This window comes from Lytechinus variegatus, chromosome 1, assembly GCF_018143015.1.
Source record: "Lytechinus variegatus isolate NC3 chromosome 1, Lvar_3.0, whole genome shotgun sequence".
NCBI classification, from domain to species: Eukaryota; Metazoa; Echinodermata; class Echinoidea; order Temnopleuroida; family Toxopneustidae; genus Lytechinus; species Lytechinus variegatus.
In genome coordinates, this window is record NC_054740.1 from 35,625,061 (window position 1) to 35,645,548 (window position 20,488).

The 20,488-nt window shown below is 34.1% G+C and overlaps 1 protein-coding gene across 1 annotated transcript in view; it reads left to right on the forward strand.

The window, feature by feature from the left end:
- Positions 1–20,488, forward strand: part of LOC121412764 (RING finger protein 150-like) — a 60,348-nt gene that overhangs the window by 28,621 nt on the left and 11,239 nt on the right. Inside the window, exons 5-6 of the mRNA XM_041605531.1 lie at positions 8,777–8,856; positions 10,010–10,106. Of these exons, the coding sequence (XP_041461465.1) occupies positions 8,777–8,856; positions 10,010–10,106 (177 nt within the window). The remainder of the gene's footprint in view (positions 1–8,776; positions 8,857–10,009; positions 10,107–20,488) is intronic.

The window sequence follows — 20,488 nt, forward strand, 5'->3', positions numbered from 1 at the left end:
AGGGAAGAGGAAATGAGGAAAAAAAAGGAATGAATGGAAGAGAGATATGAAATTTAAAAAAAGGAAAGATTAAAAAAGGGAGAGAAGGGAAAGAAAAAAGAAGAGAAAAGTGGGGTAAAAAGATTAAGAGAAATGAGAGAGAAAAGGAAGAGGATAGAGAGGGAAGAAGAAACATGCTTAAGAGCAGGCTGAAATTTGGAAAAATTCTTTCCAGACACAGTCCTGCTTTTCTCCCAGTGGGAGCGTCTTAACAGGAAGGGGGATTTCTTTCACCCTGCACAGGTTTGCAAAAACCAACAGCAATGTATGCAAAAAATTAAGAACAAGACCATGTTTCATTGTAGTTTTACTTCGTGGCTTCTTTTAAGGGTGCATCATAGATCTTGATGTTGTTAAAACTAAATTGCTTTTGTCTTTGATTTGATTAGTTTGGTCAATATTTTAAATTTCTTACAATCCCAGTCCAGTGAAAAAAGTAATGATAGCTCTGAAATGCTCAATAGAACCCTGGATATCCCACATCATTGCAATGTAAAAGCTTATCCAGTGTTGCAGATTTAGGCAGTACTAATATGTGAAAAGTACCCCCCCCCAAAAAAAATATATATATATAATGATGTATTTTCAACGGGCCATTTGGTTGTAATCTGAAAAAACAAAATGTTCAATATTTTCGTTGGATGGCAAGGATTTGTCAATCATTAAATGATTTAGAAAGTGATAGAACCTTATTATAAAATGGGAAAGTACATGCAAGGGGCACTAAAAATTAGCAATTAAAGGATCTGCATGTTTTTTTTAATTCAAAATTAAAAAAAAAATGCTTCTTCTTTATTTGTAGACAAATTTTGATTTTTTTTGCTTCTGTCTGGTATAGCTTCATGAGGTTCGCCAAAGTTCTACACAGAATTTTGAAATTTTGAATAGAAATTTATTATGCTGATTTATGCGTATTTTTCAAAATTCACATAAAATGCTTCTTCTTGTTTATTTGTTGAGCGATTTTGATTTTTTTTCTTCCATCTGATAAAGCTTCATGAGGTTCGACAAACTTGTACACAGAATTTTGAAATTTTGACTAGAAAATTATGCTAATTTATGCAAAATTTATTCATTAATCACAAAAATTGTTTTTTCTCCTTCATTTGTTGATCAATTTCAATTTTATGATAGCTCTAGGTGGAGATACAAAATTTCAACACAGAATTTTGAAACTCTTAACTAAAAAAAATACTTCTTTATTTGTTGGCTTATTCTTTTTTTTTTGTTCTATCTGAGAGCTCCATGGGGTTCACCATGCAAGGTTCTACACAGAATTTAGAAATTTTTACGAGAAAATTATTTATTTTAATTTATATGAAATTTATTTGTAAATGACAAAAAAGCTTCTTCTGTATAATTTCTTTATCAATTTCAATTCTGTTTCCTCAATTTATGTCACCAATATAGTGTCAACTGGGCTGAAATTAGAAATTGTGTTAAATTCCGTTGCGAGATGCCGGATGAGCTCCACATCATTTACGTGCTAGTTTCTAATGTCTGATTATATGATTAGAAACCTTTTGTGGATCATATTGCAATCATACATGTACATGTCTTTGACATTCCTGTTTCAGAGAGCTGTACAGCATGTACGTGTTATATTCAAGCCATATTGTATTGCTGCTGTTGGATGGCACTTGGCACTGATGCAGAAAGAACGGATGGGAATTGTTTGTGTAACAGACACTGATAATTAATAGCTTTTTATGAAAGTATGAATTATGAATCCCTTGCTTTCTGCTATACTGCCAATATAATTTAAATGATGGATGCCTGCTAGATAGCTTCAAAAGCTGTTATTGCAGTTTTGCACATTTATATTTTTGATGGAAGTTGGTGCCATCTTGCTGATGGCAAAAGGAAATATAGCCTGTGTTTTAGGTGAAAATAAACTTTGCAGTATGGCAATATATTATCCATCTCTCAGTATGGAAAATTATAAAGAAACACATACTCACTATGGGAGATGATGTACTGTATTATACTGCAGTATACATGTTCGTAGACATATAGGCCTATTGCTTAACAGTTTTTCTGTTCAACATCAATCATTTTTCCCTAAAGGTTTGCGAAATACCCATACTGTCTTTGAAAATAAAGCGTAATAATATACCCCTTTATTTTCCAAGACCAAAGGAGCATTGTGAAAATGCACATTGTAAATTGCAATTGAAAGTGAACTTTATTTAACTTGCAATGAAGTACTGTTTATGTTCTACTTTTACAAACTTGAGCTACATGTACATGTACTGTACATGGAGAATCTGTCTGCCAGGACATTTTATGCTCATAAAATTGTGGTTTCTGTGAAATGTTGATATGTCAAAAATGTCTGTAAACAAGTTTTTTAATTAGTTTAGAATCAGCATTTTAGATTGGCATGAAAATGCAAATTTTCGAAAGGACTCCATGCTACATGGACATGTATAATTGTATTTAAATTCAATTTCTAGCCACCCCTCTCCCCCAAAATAGTTTTAAAACATGAACCCAAGTTGATAATATTAACATTGGTTGAAATGAACCTGTTTCATATACAATACATTTCCTGTCATGTTATGACATGTTATGATGATAAACTTGTACCGTGTTTACACAGTGACACGGCTCGGGGGTTCGACACGCAAGCCGTGCTCAACACGGCAATTTTATGCTGTGTAAACGCGATCAGTGTGATCCGCGAGCCGTGTCGAACACGGCTTTTTTGATCCGCCAAAATCGTAGGTTTCAACCCGCGAGCCGAGTCAGACTCGGTAATTTTTTCGTGTGTAAACAGAAAGCCGTGTCGAACTCTCTTGACCAGGTCACTGCGCGCGCTTTCACTTTTGGCATTGTTGTTGTTCGCACGGACAAGATTCAATTCCGGCGGTGAATTTCCCGCGTTTAATTTGCGACGTCATAATTCTTCTTCCGTTCGAGATCCGCGAGCCGTGTTGAACTCGCCTTTTTATATGTACGTATAAACGCGATCTCTGATCCCTTCTTCGCAGTGTTCAACCCGGCTCGCGGATTCAACACGCGAGCCGAGTCAATGTGTAAACACGGTATTAGTATGAAAATGGAGTGATCCCTTTAAGAGAAAAATTATGTAAATTTATGCAGATTTCCAGGGACTGTACAGTGTGATTAGAAAGTAATCCAAACCTATCAACAGTAAGTTCTCTGTTAATTGCTTGTCATGAATGTGCAGTACATGTTAACTTACCAGAGGATTTTGAAGCTCTCTGATTTCTATGAATTTTTATGAACAAAATATACATAAGTACATGTATGCTTTACTGTACATTGTAACTAAGATTTAATCATATTCGGGTCCATTTCCCCCAAGCACTAAATTCATGATTCACCATTAAGCTTGCCAGAGTATAAACACATGTTTTTAAAGACAAGGTGAGGGTTGGGTGTGGTTGTTTTTTTTTGCCTTACAGCTACTGCTGCCACAAAATGAGTTAGATTAGTAGGAAGAAACAAGAAATGAATGTAATTATCATATTTAGGTACACCAAGGAGAGCCAGGGAGAATGATCACGGTGGTGACTCATCACATTGTCAAATTCAAAAGACGCAAGTCCCATCAGTAGTTTTCAGTACCTGGAAATACGGATTATTATGAGTTTTCAAAGGAATAAGGACAGACCTAATTTGTGTATATGTGAAATGTTCATCAGCTCATATTAAAAGAGGATTGTTAAAGATCTTTTAGGGCTTTACATGTACATGTATGTGCAGTATTATGTGCCTGATGTTACAATCTTGCACATTTGTACATTTAAATGTAACAATTTTCATAATTAGTTTTCTCCCCTACATGTACCTTAAAATTTATAGATAAGCTTATAAAAAGCATTTGTTCTTGGATAACATCTGTAAAGTATCAATTGTGTGCAATATGGAAATCTTGAATTAAAGAAAATAACATGGAAACAATTGTCATTTTTATTCCCCAAAAAATTAATTCAGCGTGTAAAGAGCAGTATAAAAAAGTGTACAATTTTGCACTTTCATGTACCTGTTTGAAAGATGAACTTTTCTAATTTGTCTCATATTACTATGGTTCCTCAAATCAAATACCTGTAATGTTTACTCTAAAACACATTGGAAGTTTTTTGCGGGGGGGGGGGGGGAGGGTGAATTCATTGAACCTACTTTTAATATAGCCTACTATTTCCAAATATTTCCAAATTGCTAAATAAGGAAATCAAAACCACAAATCACTGGAAAACTTGTGTTGAAATGTTTGAAAAGTTAAAAGGCTTGAAAACATAGTTACATGTAATGCATGTACAGGAAAATTTTATAAAAATTTGTGTCAAGATGTTTAAAAAGAGATCAAAATGTAAATTCTGATCAGTTAGTGAATTTTAAGTTTTCCTGAGTGTTTTCATTCCACACGAAAAAGAGACAGAGAAACAGAAAATACAAAAGTAGACAAGTCTTCTATTTTGAACAATATCAGCAATTTCAGCATTATTTTATACGTGTATACCATACTGTAATTAGAAGTACTATGGAAATCTATTTTTCAAATGGATTTTCAGGAAAAAAGAAATCTACGAGGGTACTGAAAGGATCTCTCCTCTACATCAAAGAATATGAGCGATGAAAAAGGAGAATAATTTATGTGCAGCTGTATGATTCGGCTCGCTACAAGTTTTGAATTACACGTATCCATATTTGTTTTTCCATCTGTTTAGAAGGCATCTTCTTCGTATCTAGATTACCTGTGGTAATGTTAATCTTATTTACATGTATGCACGATGACGATTGAAGAACCACCATGGAATATATGTGGGTTTTGTATGCGGTCTCCAAACCGTCCAAAAGAAGTATTGCGGCCTCGGGCATGCCAAGAGCTCTTCTTGTGAGAGATTGCTTATTCTTTCCGTGCCCCCTCCCCATCTCATTTCTTGTTTATTCTCGAATTATATTCCCTGGCCCATATCCCTCTTCTCGGAAACTTCTGCCGTAATGTTTTGCAAGTTGACTCGTTTACTGCGTGTTTATGTAAATCATGGGGGATGAAGAGAGTGGAGGCGATCGGCTATGAAGAAAGGGTTATCATTACTTTGAATTGTTGAATGGAAGTCAAGAGTTGACTGTTGCTGTTTGTTGTAGTATGGGGTATACTCTGTCAAGTAAATATGGTATAGTTACATGTATATTATGGCCGATAAAAAGAAGTGTGATTATGAGGATGACGAACAGTATTGTTATAGTTCCAACTTCCAAGTATTTGTCAGAATCATTCAATTGTTTTGACTCCCACAATAATTCACACAATTGCTGAAAAAAAAGAAAAAATTGTGGAACTGTTTGTATAGAACTGAAAATTAATTTAATTATACACTGTGTCGTTGGGCAGCTGATTTAGTGCAAGGCCTAGCTATAGGTCAAGCCTCCCTGCTTGAATTGAAAAGATACTAGTTAGCAATAATACTGAAATATTATTAAAACTGGGTGTGATGTAAAAAGTTTGGGCACTTTGAATTGCTTGTTTTTGCAAAAGATATTTTGTTGAGTGCAAATAGAGGAGACAGAGATGTCACAGATTCTCTATGTTTTTTGAAATATTTCAACTTTTTTTAAAGGTCAAGTCCACCTCAGAAAAATGTTGATTTGAATCAATAGAGAAAAATCAGACAAGCACAATACTGAAAATTTCATCAAAATCGGATGTAAAATAAGAAAGTTATGACATTTCAAAGTTTCGCTTATGTTTAACAAAAGAGTTATATGAACGAGCCAGTTACATCCAAATGAGAGAGTCGATGACGTCACTCATATAATAAAATACAAAAGAAATAGTGAGTGAATGATGTCATCAATTCCCTCATTTGCATACCGACCGAGATGTACATATCACTGTTTTGTGAAATGAAGCGAACTTTCATAACTTTCTTATTTTACATCCGATTTTTATGAAATTTTCAGTGTTATGCTTGTTGAATATTTCTCTTTTTATTCAAATCAAGTTTTTGTTGGGGTGGACTTGTCCTTTAACTTTGTGGTGATAAAGGAGCTCCCAATTTATTCACAAAATATTATAACATCTTATTGCATTGTTTTCATTGGGTTCACAAACGTTATGTGATTTTGAAATGACGCAAATTGTCCAAAAATGGCATAATAAAGTTCAACACTCCAATTTTATGCAGCAAAAGTGTGCCAAACATGCTGTTAAAGGGAGCTTTGCAGTTTGTTTGCAAGAGTCACTCGGAGTTGCTTTTCATTTGCGAGTACTTCTAAATTAAAAAAAAAACTTCCCTCAGACGGAATGTACAACAGGGCAAAATGTTATTTCAAGAAAATCAAGTCTTAATCTTACTATATAAAAATTGCCTGGTTCTTCCATGCCAGCCAAAGAATTTATTGTTAAAAACTACAATTTTACTCGGAAGAACTAGAACCAGAAGAACAAATAGCAAAAATTCAACTTGTGCAATGTATCACTGGTGTTAAGAATGGAAACAAACTTTATTCTAATGCATAAATTCTGATCAGCTGTATGAAATAATTTAGTAGATGGTTAGAAAAGATAGGTGTACATGTACATATTCAATAATAAATCTTCTCATATCATTTGAAACTTGTATCTCTGAATCTTTTGATTGATTTGTTTCTCTTGTTTATCATGCTGCAGGTTGAATTGTTTTTCTTTAATAATCACCTTTTCCCAATAATAATTGGAGTGTATGGTATCTCTGAGAATCATTTCCATGACAACAGCAGTATATTAACCTCCATTTCTTCTATCTTGGCAACATTCTGTATAAAAAACCACTGGTTACCATGGAGACACTAGGCAAAACTTACGTCTTGCTGCTGCAACAAGGACATGGGAGCTTTAAATGAATAAGCTTCATCTCCGGAGTTATTGTTAGTCTGACAGTATCGTCCTCCTTAATCGTGAAAGAAAGCAACTCCCACCCACCCGTTTTTGTAAATCAATATTGCACTGCTTGACCAACAAGAATGGATGAAAAGTAATTCAAAGACTCTTGAAATGCATGTACATGTAGTATGATGATGTATGATAAACGTGAAGTAAGATGAATATGATGTATGATAAACATACATGATAAATATTATGTATGATAAATATGGTGTATGATAATCAAGATATAATTTATAGTGGCATACAATATCTAGGGAAACTACATTCAGGGAGGTACAAAAAAAAGAATCAATAAAAAAAAACAGATGAAGGCATCCTTATCAGAAGTTGGAAAGGGCCCTGGTCATATCAGTTGTCGCAGTGGGATCTAAAGATAAAGTCTTTTCGTTCTTGATATTTTAACTTCCAAGATATCTGGTATTCGTTGATCATTTTTAAAGAATTATTTTAGATTGTTGAGCGTTGATCCAATGACAGAAATTCTTTGTTTGAACATGTAACCAGGATTTTTTAAAAGTGGCTTTATACAGAGTCTGCTTTCTCCTCGTATTTCGTGCAGTAAAATGAAAAGAGTAGGGAAAATCCCTACTCTCATGGGTAACGGTCCGATCATTTTTAAGAGCTTCATTTTTCATATTTTTGCTGCATTAGTGGGTGAGTTGTATCATTTTTTAAAAATTGTTTATCGTACATATGTCCCAGTGGAAATGGTCATTAATAGTCTCTCCATTTATGCATTAGGAAATAATCTTTAAAGTGAATGGGAATAGACTGCAATATTATGACAAATCCTTTCCCCTTTTTCCATGACTACATCCTTCCAACCTGTACGTTTTTGGCGTTTTAAGTACGTTTTTGCAACCAAAATACGCCAGTACGTTTTTGTAAAAAAAAAAGAATAATTTTTTACAAAATCATAATTCATTGAGAAAAAAATTGTGTCTCTGTATGTCTCTATTTCATAAAACTTACACAAATATGGTTATTAGATCAACGTAATTTCAGGTTACTTGTTTTTTTTTCAATCATTTTGTCAAAACCAGGGAGAGATAAACACTTGTTTGAATGTTTTTTTTTTCATCTGCAAGAGCAGTGCGCATTTTAGCTTTCATGCAGCTTGAGCACCACGATGGGCGAGTGCGCCACACATTTTATTATGAAATACACTGTTTTGGGGAAAAATACACTTTTTTTATCACAGAATACAATTTTTCATTCCCAGAGGTTGGCAGGTCTGTGACTAGTGTAAAAATTATTCAGGTATCGGGTAATTTTTTGTTAGGGGATGAACTATTTTTCTTGATAGTTGAAAATTGTACATCTGATGGAATGACAGGTAAACCATATACATTATGGATGTATGCATGGTGCGTTGATGACATTCAAATGTGTATCCCAGTGTATGAATTTCCGCTTCAGTCTGTATAGCTATGGTGATTCCTGTATGACTTCATAGTTTGCAATTATGATTACAACAGACGCTGGAACAGAGATTTTCATTTTGAATCCTGGACAGAGGTAATAAACTACCTTTAAGAGACCAAGACAGATTCGAGCTTAGCTCTTTACCTTTCCTTGATCTTAAAGGTAACATTTGGTGAAAAAATGCATTCATAATTCATGGTAAAAAGTTGTTGATGATTGTCTCCTATACATATCTTCCACTAACAGGGCTATTTATTCTCTCTGGCATTGGGATTAGTGCAAGAAATTTCATTTTGAAAAGAAAATGTGGATTATAGTGTCTTCATGAAGTCATTCTTCTTCCTGTATTGTCCAATCAGCATGTAACTAATGGGATTGTTGTTCCTTCCCCATCCATTTCTTCTTTCCTTTCAGGAAATTGTTGAAGTGGAGGCCTGTCCTGTCTGCCTAGAGTTTTACAGAATCAGCGATGTCCTCAGGGTATTACCATGCAAGTAAGTCAGTGTCATCTTCACCTTGAAATCCAAAGCCTATGCAATCCACTGGGATCCCATTTTGGTTATAAATCGCAATGGCATTTAAATTCAAGCAGTTGACCAAATCAAATCTACCCAATTCAGGTTCTGCATAATTGCGTAGAAAGTCTGTGTGAGAAAGAAATGCACGTTCAGTTGCAATCTGTTGTCAATCATAAGACTGTTCTAACATCACTATGATTGAGATTTTTTTTTTCTGACAAAAAGGATTATGATTCTGTATTGCTTTGTCTTAATAGAACCTCCATCAAACATACTTAAAATGATTAGTTAACATTGGTTTGACTTTAAAAAAATCTGAGCTAGAAGGTCACACTTGTCACCTGTGTCTGTGATATGTTACAAAAATAAAGCCCAGAAAAAATTGCGTTCGAAAATAATTATTTAGTGCTTCAAAAATTGAAATATAAAGTGACCGGAAACATTGTCTTAATTTCATCCCATACACTTATGTGTACTATTTAGGCGTCTATAAGACACCTATTTACAAAATCAGGGTTTGCCTTGTAGTTTTAGCTTTTCATTCTCAATAATGGTTGTTTTCAGGGTTTATTAGTTCTAATACATGCACTTGTACACATGTTTCATCTTGGTTTGAGAATTGTTTAAATCAGCTGCTTACAAAGTTAAACAATACCTTTAAGGCTTTTATGTATTGTAAAAATAGGAAATCTATTTCCAAAATGGGATTGCTGCCAATCATACCTAAGCGGCATTCAATCAACATTTTCTAACCCTAGAAACATGGTATTTGAAGACATATCTTATGCCACTGTTGCATTCAAGCAATTTTTCCTCAGTCCTGAAAATAAATGTCTTAAGAAATGCAATTATGAATCACTGAAAAAGGTGTTTTTGATAGGCGATTGTACAGATTAAATTTTGTTTTCTTATGATAATGTACGCATTTAAGTTACCATGGTTAATTCAATGATTGTTACGTGAAAATAAACAATGATTATTCATTCTTATCTATTCATTTTATAATTAGAAAGTTGTTAACATTTGTTGATAGATTTTGTCCTTGTTTTCATTTTTCCTTCACCTCATCCCCATAAAGTATTGCAGTGATTTTGAATTGACGACTCTTCCCTTCTCTTCTCAATTTCAGGCATAGTTACCACAAAACATGTGTAGACCAATGGCTGGTAGAAAATAGAACATGTCCAATGTGCAAACTCAACATTCTAAAAGCATTAGGCTATCAGGTAGGTGTAACAAGAATGTGTGTATGGGATTCTCGATGGTGTTGATATATCTGTATGTGTCCCTGCATACTGCACATACTTTCATGTGCTCACACTTTTGACATGGTAAAGTATAAAGCGGGGTAATTATGTTGTTTTTCAAGCGGCAGGAACAGTGGTCATTGCTCACATGTGTTCATATCTTAACAAGATATGTTGCTTTGACTCTTTCCAGATGTAAATATAGGCAATTCATTTTTTCAGTATAACACTACCCAATAGACGCTTTAACTTCGTACATGTTGACAGGAAGACGTCATTTGATTTACATGCACTTTAAGCTTTTGAGAGGAATAGCGTTCAGCATTATCGACCGGGGAATATGTGCGCATATCACTTTCTAAAGGAAAACAGGGCAGTCACTGTAAACACAAGCAGCATATTTTGCACTCCTCCTTAAAATAGATTTTTTTTAATGAAAAGATTGGAGTGAAATTAGTATTGCTTTTGTGCATTAGGTTGGCTTCACTGTACATGAGAATGGTGAAATGGTACCACTCATCAGACATCATCTTATGGAGATTCTGACCTTTTTGGTTCTTTATAAATTTATAAGTACTAAAAGCTAAAGAGTGTTGTCAGTATGCAGGTAAACAAGTCAGATCGCTCAAACATGAATTTGATACTTCATCAGTTTGCTTTTTATTCTCTTTTTAATCATTACTTTTTAAAATATTTCAACCAGTTTGCATTCAGATTATTGTGATGTAATAAAGATTATATTTGGTATTTTTTTTTAATCTCTGTTGAATCACATATAGATTTTAGTGCTTACTGGCTAGAAAGCAATAGATAAAAGCAACATAAGTCATTAACACATGAAAAAGTTGTTTGTGTTAAACATCAGTCATCCCCCAAAAGGTAATTAATGGATTTAAAAATTATAATACATTTATTAATGAGAGAAATAAGTAATTAATTCATGAAAAATAAATAAATGAATGAACAATAGAATATATAGATAGATAAATAAAGTAGAATGAAATGAATGAATTCATTCAGAAGGAAAGATTGCAATATTATATGTGTTGCATTTTGAGCTGTAATTTGGAAGGTATTGAGTTGTGTGACAGCGATCCAACAATTTTGATCAGTTCGAATTGAATAAGAGCAATTTTTTTGTAAATATTGTGTCAGATGTAAAAAGACTAAGAATTATGAATATTCAATAGTAATAAATTGATGAATTCATATATTAAAATATTTACATTCTAAAACAAATAATCTGTACATCTAAAAAGAATGTTATCTTTTCTCATACATTGTACACAATATGCTTGCAAAGTATACATTGTATTTTGACAAATTTATTATTGGAGTATAGAGAAATACACATAAGAATTAGTGCGTGGTTATAATCTGAAATGGCTTCAGCTATCAAATCCCAATTAAAGTTCACTGGCAAACTGTCAGCTGTGTAATATACCCCACATATGAACATTCATGTTAGATATCTGTTTGAAGCATTACATGGTAGTGGAAACAGCTGTTTAATCTTTATGCCCTTCAGTGGCCATATGAACTTTCCATCTACAGAGTACAGACGAGTTGATTGCCAAATTTACACATTCAAACGTGACAAGTGACCATTTTTTTCAAGACAATTTTTTTTAATGTAATAGGAAATGTATGTATACACAAGCTTTGTACATGCTTAGAATGTGTTAATCTCACATTCTCTTACGTTAAAAATCATCCTTGTCTTTACTGAATAAAAATAATTTTTGAAGTAAATGTCAAACTTTTAGCTTTTAAAAGGACAAGTCCACCCTAACAAAAAGTTAATTTCAATAAAAAAAGAAAAATCCAACAGGGATAACACTGAAAATTTCATCAAAATCGGATGTAAGCAATTTGAAGTTTCGCTTAATTTCACAAAACAGTTATATGCACATACTGGTCGGTATGCAAATGAGGGAACTGATGATGTCATCCACTCCCTATTTCTTTTGTATTTCTTTATATGAAATATTGTAAATTCTCCTCATTGTACTGTAAAACAAAGTTATATATCTTCCCTAAATGTGGAATTACCATTTTTTTAACATTTTATGGTTCAATCAAAGTTGGTTCTTATTGTCAAATCTGTAAATATTGAAATATTGTACAATTCACACAATAAAAAAAACAAAAGAAATAGTGAGTGGGGGACATCATCGACTCTCTCATTTGCATGTTGCTGAGTTGTGCATATAACTGTTATGTGAAAAATAAGCGAAACTTTATAAAATGTCATAACTTTCTCATTTTACATCCGAATTTGATAAAATTTTCAGTATTATGCTCATTAAATTTTCTCTATTGATTCATATCATCATTTTTCTGGGGTGGACTTGACCTTTAACTTTCAAAGAGGCACAGTTTATAAAATTACCTTATGCATATATATGTTTATTGATTTGATAGTTTTATGTGTGATATCATCGTCGGTCCTCAGAACCGTCATATCAAACATACGAAGGTGCAAACCCGTTTCAGAGAAAAATCGACTTCAAAGTTTACTTAACAATAGTTCCCCTGCCTTACAACATATTCATTGCTAGAAAAATATATGACTGGAAAGACCATGACAATTGTTTGACATTTATATCTTTATTTTTACACAAACCAAGGATCAGAGAAAATATTGCAAAACAGCTACATGCTTGTAATTTCAGTTTGAGCAGTTTAGATTTTCCCTGTACAAAAAGGCCATAGGCGATACAACAACCCTGACCGTGATTTCGGTGCGCGCGGTCAGTCAAAATGTCGTATTGCTTTATATCAAGTGCAAAGTCAGTGCAGTGCTGATACAATGGTTTGTCTGACCGCGCATTTGCATATTAAGTGCGCGCAGCTGTTTGCTTTGCTACAGTACACGTTTCCTTAGGGATTTGTGCTTTTTATCAACAATTTCCCTGACATTGCCTGAAATCCCACATATCTCATAAACTACAATAAATTGCTGCCTAGAAATTTAGTTATGAATAGAATAGAACTTGTACTTTAATTTTCTGCAAAAATCTGAAAATTGATTAAAAAAAAAAACTTGACTGATACGATGGTTCGAATGAACGCTGATGATATATATCCTACCATTTATTTATATTATATGGAATAGAGAGGGTGATGAAATTTTGTTCTGTACACTCATTTTATACTGATTATCATCAAAATGGATGACCATGAGGAAGATGAATGTAAAAATAGGGTAACCATGATGCGAATATCCAGAAAATGTTGATGATACAACATGCAAGCTTCATGTTCAATTGACTACCCATGACTCTGTGTACCAATTATAGGGACAGTCAAAGACGGTTTCAAATGACACGATTGGCATCATTTAAATCCACTTGTCAAATCTCTTGAGATGACTATCTCAACAAAATGCCTCTGGCATTAACCGACTACCCATCCATTACAGAATCCTCTTGCGGATTTGCTTTCTTTTCGCGGACCTGTAATTAAACACTATGTTCCGGAGATTTACGAGATTCAGTTGCTAATTCCATACATCCTAATGAATTAATAACATTTTGCCGTTCAGTAATGTTATTACAGCAACATGCTTCAGCCTCATCATTTCTCTATCTTGTCAAGTGGATGTGTAAGAGTAATTGTCTGTTTAAGTAGCTCACTCTTGAAGTGATTGATTTTGATAGGTTTAGAGGGACTTCATGCTAGAGAGAATATCAACAAAGATGAAGAGCATTTCAAGGGGACTGCTTCACAGAGACTGAAGTGTAACTACAGTCATTGCCTTGATCACAACCCTGTAGCATAATCTGACCTATATGGTTATAATTGACTCTATTTAAGTATAACTTTATTAAAGTAAACTCATTTATTTGTTGAACAACCCACTGTTTGTAATTATGTGTTTGAAAAAAGGAAAGAAATGGAAAATTCCTGGAGATTCATATAAAAATATGAAAACATTTATAAGGCCTCAGACCCCTCTCTATAAGATGTGCTCTTGACAACTGCATTGGTATTGAGATTTTAATTTGTCAAAAAATTAATATTAAGAAATTATAGACTGAAACGTGTTGGGAAGACTTTATATGCACCATGTCTACTGTAAAGATCCAGAATGCTATTTCTCCTGCAAAATGAGCATGTTTAATTTGAAGTGAGCTCTCAGCCAAGTCATTAGCAATTTATTCATGAGTTATTCATGAATTCAATCAAAACCTGTCATAGAGCCATCACCGATTCAATTCTATAAAGTGCTTTTGTGCATAATTAGCCATCTAGTGAAGTCACTTTTAACCCTTTGGTTTTTTTTTAAAGCTCATACTTGTACGTACATTGCAATTGATACTCTTGTTAAATTTTGTTGAGTTTAATTGATTATTTTCTGGCTTTCTATTTTATCGTGGTCTTGTCTGATCATTTCACCTTCCCGTTAGAAAATCATGACTCGGGGGGGGGGGGGGCACTTACATTGACGAGTGGATACCATGCGCGACCAAAAAAACACGTAAAAGGATGTCTTTTTCAAGATATGGCACATTACGTACGTAACGTAATAAGGGTGTCAAAAACACTAAAATAATGAAAAAAGGGTATCTATAGGGTCAAATTTGCTAGGGTGTAAAAAAAATTATTAGACTATGGATGTACTTTTTGCCCCAAGAGTCAACACTACGTATTTAGAGTACGATTTGCGCGAGATGTGGGAGGTGGTACTAAACCCAATGATGTAGGTAACCGAGGACCGATGTCCGTGCACATATATCGCTGTACTTGTTTAGGGGTCAATTTAGGGAATACTTGTCAAGAGTATCGTTTTGTTTCCAATACTTGTTAAGGGTAGGGTTTCACACGCCAATACTTGTTAAGGGGTGCATTTTCAGAATATTGAAAATATGTGTTTAGGGTGCTTTTCGAGACCCCATGGTCGCGCATGGTATCCACTCGCCAATGGAAGTGGCCCCCCCCCCTCAAAAAAAGTTCAGTACAAAGAGGGGGAAATGAGATGGATAAAACACACCTGTAACATATTCCATCAAGGGTGAATGATGTACAGTATGTTCAATCATTGGCATCACATCAGTATGTACATTCTGTAGTTTGAAGAGAATGCGTAGAGAACAGTGGAGCGTTGTGGCCCAGTGGATTAGTACATGGTTTGAATCCCAGCCATGGCGTAATTTCCTTCAAGAAATTTATCCACATTGTGCTACACTCAACCCAGGAGAGGTGAATGGGTACCCAGCAGGATTAATTCCTTGAATGCATTCATGAGCGCTGTAAGGCAACTCGAGCAAAAGCTGGGGTAATAATGATATTATATTTCTAGATAGATGGCACTATACTGTATAAATACCTGTTATTATTATAATTATTATTATTATCATTATTATTATTATTTTTCTTTTTATTATTATTTTTATTATTATTAAAGACTTGCACGTGTTGAGAGGCACACAAGAGAACAACATCTGTGATACAATGTTATGTATTTTATTAAAGGTGGTATACATCGGACAACCATGCTTGGTTATTATCCATGCACGTGTACATGTACCTTGAATGATAACTCGTGGGTAACATTTTAAATAACATTGAATCCAAAGTACACAATTATAAGAACAAGTTTTTCAAAATTTTACAGAAATTGAAAATCATCAATCGGGTATGTATGTACACATAATTTTCATACCTTCCCTATCTACATGAACATGTATATCCACTTGACTTCATCTGATTTTATTTGCAACCATGGATGATGCAACACAATTAAAACTTGTATGTTACCAGTTATGAAAGTGAATTTCATCTTGTGTAAAACACACATTATGCCCTGCTTCTCCCCCTCAACTTCTCACTTCCAATTTTTTGTATGTTCCACTTTTATATGTATTAGGCCCGTTTTGAAAGTCCATTTTTGATGCACGTGTACACGGCGTGTTTTTCGGTCGTGTACACGTGTACACGTTGTAAACACTGTGAGTGCGAGTTCTGTTTTCATGTCGACACGGACCCGCATCAATATGTCATAAAAAGGGGTCTATATAGCCTAAGTTACGGTTTTAAAGCTTACCTGAGAAGTTTGAAGTATCAATCCACAAAAATTGGTGCAAATTAAAAGTTTACTCGGCTTAGCAGCGCATTAAATTAATAAAGAATGCAAAAGAAAATCAGTGCAGGGCCCTAGCTATCGCCGACGCTCGGTGGATGCGCATTTTGTATACTGTACCGTACATGCATGCACAGATCGCTGCAGAATAAGTGTAACTGAAGTTATCGATTAATTTTCATTATGTTGCCAATTTGAAGAGCGTTTGTTTGTAGGCTTGTGTGCGAGCGTATAACACGTAAGTTGTAGCGATGATCGCTATCGCAATTGGTGATTCTCAAATTGACTCTGAGTGTGATTGAGCAACGCTTTCGAGCTTTTGAGACCGGAGCAGACCCATTTCGTGCCGATTTCGTGGTACAAAAACGTGAGTATCCAGAAAGAATGTGGATTAAATTGGTGATTTTGGAAGTGAACTCACTCTGGATTAATTGAAATATATTGACATATTAGTAATGAAAACATGTGCAGTGTCTGAGAACTAAGATTTAATGTGAGGCTGTGAGCTTGTTTATGCAGATGCTACCGTGTACACGGTGATGGAATTTAGTACACGTGCACTGACTTGACCGTGCGTGTACACGTGTACACGTGTACCCGAAACGGGCCTAATGTGTATTAACTGATTCCCAGTTTGAGGATGTTTTAATGCTTTTTGGTTTCTAGGAAAGCTTGTCACACTGATACGAATATGAATGTTTATTTAACAATCCATTTTTTGCACACTCTCCCCCCCCTCACCATACCAAAATTGTTTTCACAAATAGTTCATAGACATGTCACTCAAAACTAATGAAAGAAAAATAGCAATTTACTTAATCTGTATATGACATTGGTTGTTAATTATGTGTGCAAGCAGTACAAACAGAATGAAAGCTCCGTACGAAGGTGATTTGCAGTAGCATGTTAAACATGTGTTTAAATTTAATTTCTTTTAATTCATCAATATTTGATAAAATCTACTCTGGTTCATAAATAATGTGGGCTAAAATTACAATATTTTTTTAAAATGTTCTTCATCATGTACAATAAAGCTATAAGACATTAACTTTCATTCAGTTTGAGATTTAGAAAGTGAGGAAATTTTCAACTTTCAATAGCAGTGTCATTTTTATTGAAATGCATTATGATTTATTAATAGAGTTTGGAAAATGGTAATTTGAAGAGAAAAAAAAGGGGGGCAGAAATTGTTTTATTTAAAGACAAATATATGAGATTAAAGTTTTGAAATAATATCAAACAAATAATTTTTTTAATTGTTTTTCCCACTTTCACTCACATCATACGCTAATTTACCTTGTTTTAGATGTTCCTAAAATAAGTTTCAACCACATTTGCTATTTTGTCTCACAATATTGATATGGATTTATAAAAAGGAAGTCCTTTAATTACGAAAATATGCAAGGAGTAAAGCTGCTTACACTAGGAAAAAAAAATGGTTAAACTAAAACATGATTGTCCTATCCATGATAAGAATTATATTGTTCACATTTGACCAATTTGAAATTTATTTGGAAATTTGGGATCTTGATTATTGTTTTTAAACATTTTTATTGCATGTCTTTATAAATGCAAATTGTATCATTCTCTTTATAGTATTCATCTTAGAGTTAACTTTGTCATGTTTTATTTTCTATTTCTTAATAACTGTGGTCCATTGATACTGTAAACTATCCCAACATGAAATATTATAGAGATCGATCATGCAAATTTTGTTATATTGGTCATTTCATTATTAAAGGGTTAAGAATTGTAGACCACTTGCAGATCTTGTAAAAAGTAAAGTTACACAATTATCACTTTTGTTGTGATATTATAATAGAGGTCATTATCACTGAAGCATGCCTGAAATCAATGCCTGAATTTTTGCCCCTCAAATTCTTATTTAAGTAATCCATGTCTTTTTATCCTTTGTGTGAACAATACCTATGTACATGTACACAAGAAGCCATTGGCTATCCTGTCAATCCTATGAATAGCAACATGCTATAATACTCTGAAGGCAAGCAAGGATAGTTGAGCAGCAGGCTGCCTGCCATACACATCAAATTTGTAGAGTGGATGGTAATTAATCCCTCTATCACATTGACCTGTGCTTCCCAGTTGCCAATTTGCCTGTACTTTTAGCTGCCTGTCTGGGCATTCTATGATAGTGATACTCGTCTGTCATCGTGTATTATGGTGTCTGTGTTGTGAGACTACAATTGGCTCTGTACTCTCCACAGCCAGAGACAGGCCAGTTCTCATCAGCCCATGCAACCATTTAAAAATAAAATCCAAATATTTGTAATGCACATACAGTCAGTGAGCTTTTTGTGACAGTAAATCAACCTAAAGCTTTTTTGACAAGTAATTTTCCATTTCATGATTTAGCCAGCTGATTTGCAAGAGAAGCTCTATATACCTTTGATTTTGACTTCAGACAATCATACATGATACCAGAACAACGCACATTCTCCAGGTGATGTTTCACAAAGATTTAAGTATGACTTAGGTCACACTTAAATGTTGAAGCGTACATGATATGCAACGCGCAATCTTATTGATCAATACGCAGAAGTGCGCGTCCTCTTGGCATGATCTGACCAATGCTGTCATGCCTTTTATACTGCGCGCAACTAGACATTTAAGTGCGATTCTAAGTCATACTTAAATCTTTGTGAAACACCCCCCAGGTCATATAGTGCAAAGATTTCATGCTCAATGGCACAATCCCACAATTCTACATTCCATGCTGTCTAACTTCAGCTGGTGGATACAGGTTTTTAATTACCTGGTTGTCCTTGGGCTTTTCTATTAGGTTGGCTGATATTGTAGGGTTTGAAAGACACTCTCTAATGAGGATGTACATAGTTAGACTTGTTTTGATTAGTTTAGATTCTTATGAAGACTATTTAAGACTAATTGCTATGGGGGGGTGGGGCAGGAGTCTCTAAGAAGCTACCATTTTCATTATTTTGTCCCTTCAAAATTGCATATGAATGCAATGATCAATTTCGGATCTGCTGTGCAACTCACAAGGGCCATTTTCTTTATCGATTTTGGGGTAAATATCCCCTTTCGCTGTCATTGTTTTCTGCTATCGATGTTTAAAAGCTCACAACATGTCAAATCTGAGTCTGAATTTACAGACTAATTGTCCCCTAGCCTCTTCAATGACTATGGAATGTTCTGCACTTGCCTTCAACTTCAGAATTATGACATTGACATTGGCCTATGATAAACAGTCTTATCTACATAGCCTGTAATAGCTTGTATTTTTTCTGTGCCATCGATGACAGTCCATAAATATATAGCTGACAGTTGGCCCCATTAAATTTGTGTGTTCTAGTAGATGGTGACATCCCTCTAGTAGAATTGTACATGTATTACTGTAAAAAAAAAAAGAGAGAAAAAAATGAAAAACAAAAAATCAAATTCTACAATGTTTACGGTGCTGCCGATGTCCATGTACACAGACAAATCACTCAGTGTGACGTTGATGTTCATTTATATATTGAGAAAAAAATGAACCTTTCTGCTTTTTTCTTCCTTTTATAAGTGATCACTTCACTTTTTTATCAAATCAGAATACAAACCCTTTGCTTTTAAAATAAGTCTTGTTTTGGGGTTTTATTTTGGGGTATTGAGTTTTTAGAGCATTTTCATTGCATTCAAAACAATTCTTCCTGATTTGCTGGGCTAGAGCTTTAAACATTCCTAAATCATATTCATTTCATCTGTTGAACCATTCAACTTTCACTCATATCATATGACATTTTTTAAATCTGATATAAAATATTCCACTGTACAATTTATTTTCGTGACAAAAAGCACTGATAGGGGTTTTCCTTTTTTTAGATGACCCATGGAATTTCTAATACAAGGCTTGTAAGTCTTGTGTACCAGTCCAAAATTAACTCATCATCAGAAACAGTTGAATTGTTATGAAATAATATGATAGATTTCTTGAAGAGATTGTGTAGCAAAGTAAGTGCATACATTTACATCATTTATAACTTGCTATTGGTTTGAAATCAGAGCATAACAAGTGTCTAAACATTAGCCCCCCATATCATTATCTTTTTATTTCTAATATAATTTTTTACCATGGTAGCTTAGTAGTTCTCGCTGTACATTGTAATATGTACTCTATAATGTCATTTTAGAATTAAAATTCAACAGCAGTTCAGTATTTCAAGCAACACAAAGTTTGCTCAATACCAGTCCTTCACATTTAGTATTTTGTGGAGCTCAATAAATTGCTGTCCATATTTTTTTGAGGCGCTCAATTGAG